The 12,462-nt window shown below is 39.7% G+C and overlaps 1 protein-coding gene across 4 annotated transcripts in view; it reads left to right on the top strand.

The window, feature by feature from the left end:
• The window catches only part of LOC136857427 (serine-rich adhesin for platelets), a 244,989-nt gene that overhangs the window by 27,614 nt on the left and 204,913 nt on the right, over positions 1 to 12,462 (top strand). For 2 of the 4 annotated variants that reach the window (XM_067136080.2, XM_067136081.2), the window contains exon 3: positions 4,268 to 4,343. The exons of the other annotated variants lie outside the window; for them this stretch is intronic. In XM_067136080.2, coding sequence (XP_066992181.2) covers positions 4,313 to 4,343 — 31 coding nt within the window. In that variant the 5' untranslated portion in view covers positions 4,268 to 4,312. The remainder of the gene's footprint in view (positions 1 to 4,267; positions 4,344 to 12,462) is intronic. 4 annotated transcript variants of the gene reach the window in all.

Raw genomic sequence — 12,462 nt, 5'->3', positions numbered from 1 at the left:
TGCAAAATACCTCGGTACAAGGAGAAATGAAAGAACCAGATTTAGTGCAGATGGAAGATAAGGAAAACGAGGTGTCCATGGCTGAGAATGAGTGGACCATTAAAAGAATGAAACGAGGCAAGGCAGCTGGAATTAACGAGGTCACCATAGAGATGATAATTAGCAGCAGGAGAAGTTGGTCTGCAGTGGTTGCATAGACTCTTCAGAGTGATATGGAGAGAAAAGTCTGTTCCAAACGAGTGGACGAAAGGGGTCATTATACCCATTTTCAAGAAAGGAGACAGGAAGCAATGTGAAAATTACAGAGGAGTGACACTGATACCTCATACAGCTATGATCCTTGAAAGAATCTTGGATAAATGAATAAGAGACAGAGTAAAGGGAAAATTGGCAGAACACCAGTATGAATTCAGAGGAGGCAGGTCCACATTTGACCCAATATTTACATTGCATCAAATGATGGAAAAGTATTGGGAATATGGAAAGGACATACTAGTAACGTTTCTAGACATTGAAAAGGCATACGACAGTGTCCCAAGGAATCTGGTATGGAAAACATTGACAGAGGCACAGATTGGGAATGAAACAACCCAGTTGGTAATACCATTGTATCAAAATTGCAAAAGCTGTGTTAGAACCAAAGTGGGTCAAACTGAATGGTTCAGAGTTGAGATAGGCTTAGGACAGGGAAGTGTATTGTTTCCCTTACTCTTCATTATCATCATGGATAGAATTCTACATAATATCAAGGAGAAGATGATGGGCAAGCTAGTAAAGTCTACGCTCTTTTCCGATGATATTGTAGTTTGTGGAGATAATGAAGAGGAAGTACAGACACAAGTTGATTTATAGAATGAGGAGATAAGAAATTTTGGAATGAAGATTAGTACTGCGAAAAGCAAGACTTTGATCATGACGAAAGGTGACATAAAATCCAGGGCAGTCATAAAAATAGGAAATGAACCTCTTGAAGTAGTGACAAATTTTAAATATTTGGGCAGCATGATGTCACAAGATGGAAATTTGGATGGAGAAATTGATTTAAGAATACAGCAGTCTGTAAGTTTCTACCAGTGTGTGAGAAACATTGAAACAAAGATGTGCCATTGAAGTGCAAGAAGGTTTTATACTCGTCCTATTATAAACCTATACTGGCCTATGCTTCTGCAGCCATGACGTTGACTAAGCGGAACCAAAGTAAGATACAAGCAGCTGAAATAAGGTTCTTGAGGAACATACAGGGAAAGGCAAGACGAGATAGAATACGAAATGGAGGAAATAAGGAGAAGCGTGGGAGTGTGTAAACTTCAAGAAGAGATTGATATAGCAAAGCTAAAATGGTTTGGACACATGATGAGAATGCCAGAAGAGAGCATACCAAAGAGAACATTCGTGGATACAGAGACTGCAAAGAGGGCTAGGGGACGGCCTAAACTGAGATGGAGGAGCTCTGTTGTGGACTGTATTGCAAATGGAGGAGTTGATAGCAATAAAGTACTAGAAGAGGAATGGTGGAAAGATCGAGTAAGGTGGAGGGCTTTGGTATGCTACCTTACCCAGAGAGAATCTGGAAAAGGGAATGGATGAAGAAAAAGAAGAAGAAGAGGATTGATAAAGTTATGTTATTTATACCAAAATAATCTTGCAGAGGAGAAAGTTATTTCAATTCTTCTGCTTTTCTTGAATGATTTTAATAACATTTCTGTTTTGAATAGGGGGATGGCATATTTATTAATTTAATTATCAGGACTGTCATATCCTTCTCATGTATTAGATTGATTTGCTCACCTTTAATAAGAGACTTTAAACTTCTTCAGTGTGAATTCCTGAAAGACAATTGACATTTAAAGCAAGTAGAAGAAATGTTTGAAGTGGGTATAGTGATGATGTTATGGCACTAGTTTGAAACTGTAAGAAAATATTTGAGAGTCATATAATTTAAAGCTGTTAATATTGTGATAATTGGCAGAAGACTACAAGATGTGCAGGGTTAGCAGCGAGGAGAACAATACTCCCAGAAAATTGTTGAGGCATGCAATAAGGAAGTTCCTTATTATAAGCTGGAAGTTGGTCAGCCATGTAAGAAGTTCCCAGAAGATATGGAAATGGAATCTTTCGCTGGCAAGAGACGGTCTATTTTGAGTCAGTCGTGAGTGAATGTGTGTTAGTTACGAGACGATTGCACAAAACAGTCTTGATTGCGCGAAGTGAAAGACATCACCCTGTGAGAGGCCATACTGCGGAGAAGGAGTGTGACTTACAAGATGACTTCGTTTTTGACCACCTTTGTGAGTACAAACTCTGTGAAGTGGAAAACTCAGAACTTATAAATATCTATAAATAATAATTTTAGTTGATAGTAAAACATGCTACCTCTCTTAGTTGCCATTTTAATTTAAGGACTCTGACAACCCACCACAACATTGTTGTCCCTGTTGGTAGATATATTGAATAGCAAAGAGTGTGTCGTATCAAGATAACAAACATTCCTAAACTTGATTTTGGGAAAGAGGGAAGTTAAAACGAATCCCCTGTTGCTAGCAGAATATTTCACATTTTTCATTCATGCTTGTGTGCGATATCTACATTGAAACATCTCATTTACAAACATCGAAGGGACATAACTTTTTGTGTGCAAATTGAAGATATACTCTATTTCGAAGGAGACTGCCCAGTCTAACTGTAAATTTATAACATGTGTTATGTATACTTTAACTTTTTAAATGAATTTTAAGTATGGTATTAATACTTTAAAACTTTAAGTTAGAAAGGGTCAGAAGGAAGGATCATGTCATTTTATAATAGGTGTAAAGTAAGTTATGCACTAGTTAAGGTTTGTATTATTAACTTGCAAATAAATATACAGTACAGCATTAATTAATGGTGTATGGCCTCTGGAGAGACCTGGTGCAGGTCTTTTTCTAGTAGACGGCCTATTCGGCGACCTGCTTATCTGTGAAGATGAGGGCCCTACCTAGGATGATTTCTAATGTTAAATATGCCACACACACACACCCAGCCCCCGAGCTATTGGAATTAACCAATTAGGGTTAAAATCCTCGACCCGGCCAGGAATCGAACCCGGAACCCTCTGAACCGAAGGCCAGTGCGCTGACCATTCAGCCAACGAGTCGGACAGTACAGCATTAACAAGTTCCCTTAAAAAGGCTGCTCAGGCTTTGTCATCTACACTTTGCGCAAATGATTTTTTGTTCAGAAGTAGCCTATAACTGTTTTATCAGTGGGCAAATTTCTTCAATTCCTTCACTGCCTGGTAAGCTGATTTATAGTGCTTTTATTGAATTTTCATAGTTGAAATACCTTTGTGTTCAGATGCCATGACACTGGAGACAAAAAACTGACATGTGAGAGGAGACAAGGTAAAGTTACAGTTCTGTGGAACCCTTATCTTCTTGACAATGCAGTACATTTCTGTACAGTCCTCAAAACTTATTTTTCCATTTTTGAAACACACAGTAGGCCTATAGTGTATTAGGTCTCAAAATGCCAGTTCTGTCCATATTCAAGAGATAGGCAAGCTTTAGGACTCTCAGACTGGGCTGTAAACAAGAGTTGATATTATTTCAGTCCATGTTTGGGGAGTGTCCGTAAGGGAAGGTTTCACACAACTCTCATAAATCATACTTTTGTAATACTCTTAGTATGGTGGTGGCCTTCCAACGCATTTTCCACAGGTACATAGAGTAAGATGACTTTTAATAGAACTAACTACTATGTTTGGTGAATGAGCCGTGGAATTATTCTCAACTTAATTGTGGCTGGTGGGACTGCTTAATTTTTTTTTTTTTTTTTGCTAGGAATGACATTTCTAGAGAATAAGAGTATATAATGAGTTGACCAATTTGACGACGCAAATACATTGGAAATGTCTGTTTTGCCATTTACCCATGGTGACATTTTAGGTTTTAGAGCCTAAATATGGATATTTTTTAATGTATGTTACGTAGTGCAGTAATAACAGTTTTCAAATGTTATCAAAATATATTTTCATTTCATTTTTGAGATAGCTATTAGGAACTGATGGAAATTTTCCTTGGATTTTCCTTGACAATCCAGTCTTCAGCACTCTCCTCCAATCCACTCCCACTATCCCGTGCGTGGTCCTGTTGGTTTGATTGTTCTCCTCTGGATATTTTCATGTCTGCTGAAAACCATTCATTGCCTGTCCTATCATTGGTTATGGTTTCTTTCTGTGTGGAAGGTTAAACAATATCCGTATATAAATACTCAACATATTTTCTTACAGATCTACTGGATCTTCCACCAGCCTTGCACATAAGGGTGACAAATTATGAAGCGCTTTTCACGAATGAAGAGCACGGGTGAGTTATACCCCCATTTGACCATGCGTGTATATGAATATGATCAATATGAGGTGTATCCAGAGAGTAAGTTTCAATATACTTAATATCCATTGTGTTCCATTTGCCTGTTTATGATATAATGGTGTACCGAGCTGTAGTCATAACAACATTACTATATGGATGTGAAACCTGGACACTTTACTATTTTGACGTAAAGAAAGTGGAACGCTTCCATCAGCAGAAACTTAGATCCATCATGAACATCAAATGAGATGACGATATAAGCAGTGTGGCAGTTCTTGACAAGGCACACATGAACAGCATACAAGCCTTCATCATCACTCATCGGCTTAGATGGGTTGGTCACATTCAGCGAATGAATGATAGCAGACTGCCTAAACAACTTCTCTACGGTGAGATTGGTCATGGCAAAAGGCAAAACGTCATAAAGATCAGCTTAAGAAGACTATGAATAGCACACACTTAAATGCTAACACCTGGGCAACAACTGTACAAAACTGTTCCTTGGCACAAAGCTACTGGAGAAGGTGTCTCACTGTTCGAACAGGTACATTCGTGACAAGAAATTGAAACCCATGAAAGGCGGAAACTACACTGGATCCAACCGCTTCCTCCACCCACCTTTAGATGTGACCTGTGTGGCCACGTGTTTTATACGAAGATTGGCTTGATCAGTCATCAGCGATATCTCCACAGAGCCAGCAAACTTTAAGAAGAATTGCAGGAGGAGGACGTATTCTCGGAAGCGAGTGGTGGCCGAGGATGAATGAAGAGCATTAAGAAAACATTGGGTGAACTCAACACAGTTGCCTTAAGTGCGACGTTATGATTTGGGGAGAAGGAAAGACGGGGTGTAGGCAGGACTCGACATGTGGAAGGCCAAATTCCAGCAGTTTGACCTCAAGATCAGAGAAACTAAGACGGTGGTGATGGTGGCAAACATCAAACGTACAGACATTTTCACCTACCTTGGCAGTGTAGTACCTGGAGAGATCACCAACAGTTCCCTCTTCTTCCAACAAGTGAGGGACCCTTCTTTGTGATGTTAAGATTTCATCAGAAGGAAAATTAGCAGTGTTCAACATCATCTTCATATTCTATCCATAAGATTAGGAAGGAAGTACTAGAGAGGGGCAGTACGGTGATTTGGACACTTGATTAGAAGAGAGCCCACGAGTGCACTTTTAACAAGAGTTAGAAGGAATTGCAAGTTGTCCACTTCATTACCGTATCGATGAGTATAATCAACAAGTATAATTAAAGAACCATCTAATCGATACTTTATTTTTTGCGTTGGGCAAAATTAAATATACATTATCACTCACAGGACATGTTTTGACAACTTAGTGGTTATCATCAGCTGTATAAGGAAAACTTAGATGAAAAATATTGGACAATAAGCACAAGCGTTAATCTTTAGGTTATGGAAAAAAATACTTGCTGTGTCGATTGTTTGATTGGTAAAAGTTCTTTGGTATCTTCTCTGTTATAAAATGGCGGTCATCTGGTTAGGGCAGCTTGCCTCACGTTATCATATCTTGGAAAGATGTTTATTCCGCGCTGCCTTGGGGATCTGTCTTTGTGCACGACCTAGTGTAGTAGCGATGTGACACGGTTTGATTGTTTGTGCAGTCCACAGAAGAAAAGGGAAGTGGAGTTGTGTCATCATCTTGTACGTCATTTGAGGGAGGAGGGAGACTTGGCAGTGATTTCGCGACGTCGTGCTTGATTATTTCATTTTTTCATCTTATTTGTTGTCTGTCAACCCATTCCATGTATTTGCTGATGTGCTCGTATAAGAGGTCTTTTTGCTCATTCATTTCGTTAAGATTCCGTTCTCCATTTTCTATTTATCAAGAATAATATAGATGTTTTCTAGGTTGTTCATTAGTGTTCCTTTATTGATCTTACTTATGATTTGAAGGTCCTGTTTGATATTAGTGAATTTGTGGTTCGCTTCTTTCATATGAGCTCCCATAGCAGAGAATCTAATGTATTTCTCTGCATTGACGTGTTCTTGATATCTAATTATGAAGCTCCTTCCTGATTGTTCCACATATGTTTTTTTACACTGAGTACATGTCAACTTATAAATGCCAGATTCTTGGAATTCGTCATCTTGAAGTTTATTGGCTCTATTGTGATTAAAGAATCTATGTTTCGTATTGTTTTTGGTTGAAAAACCTACTTTGGCATTGTATTTCTTAAACAAATTTGTGATTTTATAAATCCTCGGGTTATTAAAGGTGAATTTGACGTACCTCTTAGTCTTTTCTGATTGCTGTTTAATTTGTTGTTGATATTTGCATTTAGAGATGATTTTGTTGATGAATTTCAGACTGAAACCATTATGTAGGGCTTGTTGACAAATGTAAGATAGTTCCTTCTTTCTGTCAGTTTCTGTTAACAGTATTTCAAAGGCCCTGTTACTATAGTCTTGTAATGACAAGACTATAGTAAGAAGATTTCTTTTGTGAAATGGGATGTAAAGAATCGCTTTTTATTGTGGTCACTTGTAAATATTTTTTCCATGGCCTAAAGATTAACGCTTGTGCTTATTGTCCAATATTTTTCATCGAAGTTTTCCTTATACAGCTGATGATGATCACTAAGTGGTCGAAACATGTTCTATGAGGGATAATGTATATTTAATTTTGCCCAACGCAAAAAATAAAGTATCGATTAGGTGGTTCTTTAATTATACTTGTTGATTAGTTAGAAAGAAGACGTAGAGCCAGGTGGATGATCAGGATGATGTCATGAAAAGAGGCTTATCAACTCAAAACTTTAATCCGATGATGGTAGTCACCGGGCTCTCTGTTGCAGAATGATTCCACTTGTAAGAAAAGTGTGTGTTGATGACTTGCTGGCTACCAAGGATCCATTATCACTTGCTGCCCAGTCTGTAGGTCCTAGTTTTCAATCACTACTACTAACATCTTTAGTTATCGGTCATGCAGTGCAATTTTAGTGCCTCACAGCAGATGTCTTCCTTGCATATTGAGCCTATAAAGGCAAGAATTGAAGCAAAATATCTTCCTATCATTGTTATCATCCTGTACAATTTTCAGCCTTTGGAGTGTTTATTGAGAACACACGCTTCTCCTGTGTTTTCAGTCTTCCCATATTCTCTCTCCCTTTCATGGTTCTGGAATACCCTTCTGATGAGGTTCACGTGGCTCATTGAATCACGAGAGGAACTGGTGAACAGTTTTTGCTATGGAAAGTGGCAAACAAGTGACAAAGTTAGCAACTTGAACAGAGACGCATAATAGGTCAGTGTGAGAAGAGTGCCAGCCCCACAGTGTAGGGGTAGCATGCCTGCTTCTTACCCGGAGGCCCCAGGTTCGATTCCTGGCCAGGTCAGGGATTTTCACCTGGATCTGTGGGTTGGTTCGAGGGCCACTTAGCCTGCGTGATTACAGTTGAGGAGCTATCTGATGCTGAGATGGCGGCCCCGGTCTAGAAAGTCAAGAATAACGGCCGAGATGATTCGTTGTGCTGACCACATAACACCTGGTAATCTGCAGGCCTTTGGGCTGAGCAGCGGTCGCTTGATAGGCCATGGCCCTTCAGGGCTGTTGCATCATGGACTTTTGTTTAGTGCGAGAAGAGTAACTGCTGCCCCCGACGAGCTTCAGGAGAGAAGTTGTGGGGATTGTCCTTGACCTTGTGTGTTTTAATATTTGCCCCCCTCTTCCCACTCTGGCCTATCATTGTGTTCCTTGACTTGTTTTTGCTTTGTCACACAGCATGACTTTATCTTCCTGAAGGAATTTTGTGGCAAAAGGTGTGTAAAATGTTCAGAAGGTGGTGAAATTATGACGCATCATTCCGCAAAAGATGACGAAACTGTCAAACTGTCAAGCTTTCCTTCAACCACATACTCTAAATTGTCATAGACCACAGGTGATTGGCATCTCTGTTTCTCATCATGAACAGTTGTTTTGTCTTCTTCTTCTAGGTTCAAATGGGCCTACGTTGGACCATGCTTGTTGAACTGTTGGACTGATCTTTGCCCAGTATTCTCGCATTTTCTACCAATGTAACTCCTTTCTTTCATCTGTCTAGGGCAGGCCTTTCCAACTCGAGCACTTAGTGCCGGGGCGCACCAGTGCTGCACTCAGCAGCATCTTCCCCTCCTTCCCCACCTACCCGCGCAGTGGTCGGTGGATGTGTGTGTAAGAGAGAGTACATTCATTCTCATTCTCTCTGTATGTGTGTCAGCCTCAGTAGAATCTATTCGATAGAACGGACAGTGGAGCAGTTGGTTTCACCTTTGTTAAAAATGTCGTTTAATCCTTCATGGGTGGATTCATATTTTGTTCTCAATACCGAAGGGAAAGCTCATTGTTTATTTTGTCATGTCATTTTAAGCGCAAAGCTTTCAACCGTGCGACGACACTACCACAATAAACATGTTTCCACCTATGATGACATTGTTGGCTCAGCAAGAACCGAATAAATTGCTAAGTTAAAATCGGAATTGCCAAGTTCTTCAGAGATACGTAATGACTTACTCATTGGGAATTATTTTACATGCAATTTACGAGATTTGTTTTCGTTTTTGGTTTTGTATTATTAAGAACTGTTTAGAATTAGATGTGCTGCTAAGAAAAAGCACCGATGGAGTTGGCAGCTCGGTTAGGGGCGCTCAGCTTTGAGCTTGCATCCGGGAGATAGTGGGTTCGAACCCCACTGTCGGCAGCGCTGAAGATGGTTTTCCGTGGTTTCCCATTTTCAAACCAAGAAAATGCTGGGGCTGTTCCTTAATTAAGCCCACGGCTGCTTCCTTCCCATTCATAGCCTTTTCCTATCCCATCATCACCATAAGACCTATTGCAAACAAGAACCCACAAAGATAATTATTTTAATTATTTTATCTCCCTGTCCCACGGATACTTGAACCCAAGACTTTAGAAGGCGCAGTTCGAGCACGTTATGGGCTATTGTTGCTCTGAAATGTGGAAAAAAAATAAATAAAATAAATAGATGTTTTCAATTCTGAATTTAAATTAATGGAGAACTAGAACTTCTCTGTCTGATGTGGACTTAGAGGCTGTACTTAGAATTTCTACTGCCAGATCGATTGTACCCATTATTGGTAAATTAGTTGGCGCAAAACGATGTTAGCAATCGACTTAAACGCTAAATGTACATTAAGGCAGACGCAAAGTATGTACGGAATAAATTGTGTGTTTATGTGTTCACAGAACTGTCATAAATAATATTGTTTTCATAAGTTGCGCGCAGACTTGACGACCTGTGATTCTGCCTCTGTCCCTTCCCCTCCTTCCCCCACCACCTCAACGGTGCTATAGCACAACACTGGGGCTGCTGGCGGGGCCGGCCGGGGCCGTGGAAGCACCTCAGTTGGAATCGCTTGGTCTAAGGGGTACCTTTCTCCAGGGTTTTTCCTGAAATTCATGTACTTCTTTTAGGGCATGGTGTAGAGATCTGATATTCCCAGTTCTTCATTGTCCTCAATTTCTGTCAGCCAAGTGGTACGAATCATCTTGTTCTGCCAGAAGATGAACAGGTGATTGGTCAGACTTTTGGGAGGCAGTCTTACTATATGGCCATAGAAAGCTGCTCTCCTTTTCCTAGCGCAATCAGAGAGCCTCTCTCTATGTTCGTAGAGCTCGGAATTGTGCTGTCTACAGAATTTCTCATCTCCCTTTACCTGACCTAAGATCTTCCTGTGAATTCTCCTCTCTCTGACTTCCAGTCTCTCTATCAGATCTGTTCGGTTCAATGAAAGACACTCCATGGCACACAGAGCTTCTAGTCGTATGACTGACGTGTAGTGCTTCAGTTTCAGGTTGCGCGACAGGCATTGCTTGTTATAAGTTTTCTTTGTCTGTCGATAGGCCAGTTCTAACTTGTTGACTCTCATTGATAATGTTCCTCTTTCTGATAAGTAGGGTTCAGTTCATTTGCCGAGATACTTAAATTTTTCATTCCTCTTTATTTTTCCCTGTTCTAGTAGTGTTTCTCTGCTAGCTTCTTTGATGTTGCTTTTCATTTATCGTTGATTCACTCATATTTCTTCATACACATCCCAAAATTGATAATGAATGATTGCTATTTCACATTGCTTGCATTCATGAAACATGTTATAGACAACTTGAATATCTCCAGTGTGTGTGTGTGTGTGTGTGTGTGTGTGTGTGTGTGTGTGTGTGTGTGAAATGCTCAGAACAGTGCGTCAGTCATATCCGGTTGCCTCACTTTGACATTGTGATTTGCTAATGGATAAAGAATCTCAACAACTAGACAGAAAAGATAACTTACTTTATGGGTACTTTATGTGTAATCAAGTCAAAGATCTGTGAGTTCTCCTTGAACTTGGTGTTGCTCTCTGCATAGTTCCTTCTCCCACCGTACTTCCTTGTAGACGTGCCAACTCTCCCGATTTAAGCGGGAGAATCCCGATGTTTCATCGTTCTTCCCAATGTCCCGATAACCGGGACCGATCCCCCGATTTTCAGAACAGTTTCAGTCATTTTCGTATTATTTTAAACTCACACGTACTTCCATTGTTCTATAGATATATGGCTGAGCATGGCTGGTTGATAGTAGTTCTAATAATCACAACCGGGTGGCAGTAAGGGGCGCACGGTGGGCAGCCATGTGCTCCTCTTTGGTCTATAATACATCAAATACTCAAATAGCTTAATAATAGGAAGTGGAAGTCGCAAGCGTGTAACCTAACCTCAGAAGTAGCACGCCATACATGTCTACCCGGGGTAGGCCCTGCATAAGTGCTCGTGTTATGTCACGTAATAGTGGTTCTTGGTTGTATGTGTTAATATTTGTTTTGGCTAAAATGTCAAAAAAGAAACATGATGTAGTGTTTGAAAGTGCTTAAAAGGAAGAGTTGCTGTGCTTCGGTAAATCCAGGAAGGGACCAGAAGTTCACATTCTGTACTATATATATGTAGGTGTGATTTTTAAGTTGTGCATGGTGGAAAGTGCAATATACTCAAACATGTGCAAATGGAAAAGCATAAGGAGAGTGTCCAGTGTGTAGAAAGAAACCAGAAACTGATCATGTAAAAACCAAGATGTAAATCCTGTGACGAATGTCAAGGCTTTATTTACGTTATTTATCGTAGAACATAACCTGCCTGTAAATTGTGCTGACCACATGGGGTCTTTGTTTTGTGAAGTGTTTCCTGATTTGGAAATTGCTAAACGATATAGGTGTGCTAGAATGAAAAACAGCTTCTATCATTACAGAAATGTGCATGGAAGAAAGGGCGAAAATTGTATCACATTTGCAGGTAAATGCATTTTCTGTTGTTACTGATGGTAGCAATAAAAGCGACTGGAAACTATATCCTATTGTTATAATATTTTTTGGGCCCAAACTCAATGAAATTCAGAGTTGTCTACTCTCTGTGCCTAATTTAGAAGGGGATGCTACTGGAGCTAACATTGCCAATCTTTTGCTCTCAACTTTTCAAGAATTCTGCATTCCATTAAAAAAACTGCCTAGCTCTTGGTGTTGATAATTCGCCAGTAATGGTAGAATTAAAGAATGGTGTGGCAGGATGTTTGAAGTGGGAAAATAGTAACATAATCATTGTTGGCTGCTCTTGTCACCTAATTAATCTTGCTGCAAGGAATGGTGCGGTGTGCTTGCCTGTAAATGTAGATGAAAGTATTATTGATATATTTTATTATCTGGAAAGCAGTGCTAAGAGGAAAGAAAAGTTCAGAGAATTTCAGACTTTACACAACACAGGATCAGGAAAATTCTGAAGCATGTGCCTACTCGTTGGTTATCACTAAGAAGGTGTTTAGATAGGATTTTGCTGCAGTGGGACCCTTTGGTTACTTTATTCAGGAGCGAAATTGTAAGGATTCTCAGATGGAAACTTTGAAGACATAAAATTTCTAAGCACAGTCTAAGTGCAGATATGTCTTGTTTGTCTGACATTTCACCACACTCCTCAGTTAAAAGGAAAACCCAGTCATCAGTTTTACCCAAAAAACTGAAACTACTGATGACACTAAGAGCCATACTTATCATGTGAAGAACAACTGTTCATGTTTCTTTCATCAAATTTACATAAATCTTTTTGCCCTTTTCTCTCAAGTTTTATGGATA

This window comes from Anabrus simplex, chromosome 1 (genome assembly GCF_040414725.1).
Source record: "Anabrus simplex isolate iqAnaSimp1 chromosome 1, ASM4041472v1, whole genome shotgun sequence".
Classification (NCBI taxonomy): Eukaryota; Metazoa; Arthropoda; class Insecta; order Orthoptera; family Tettigoniidae; genus Anabrus; species Anabrus simplex.
The sequence above is the reverse complement of the archived record's forward strand: the minus strand, read 5'-3'. Positions and strand labels throughout refer to the sequence as shown.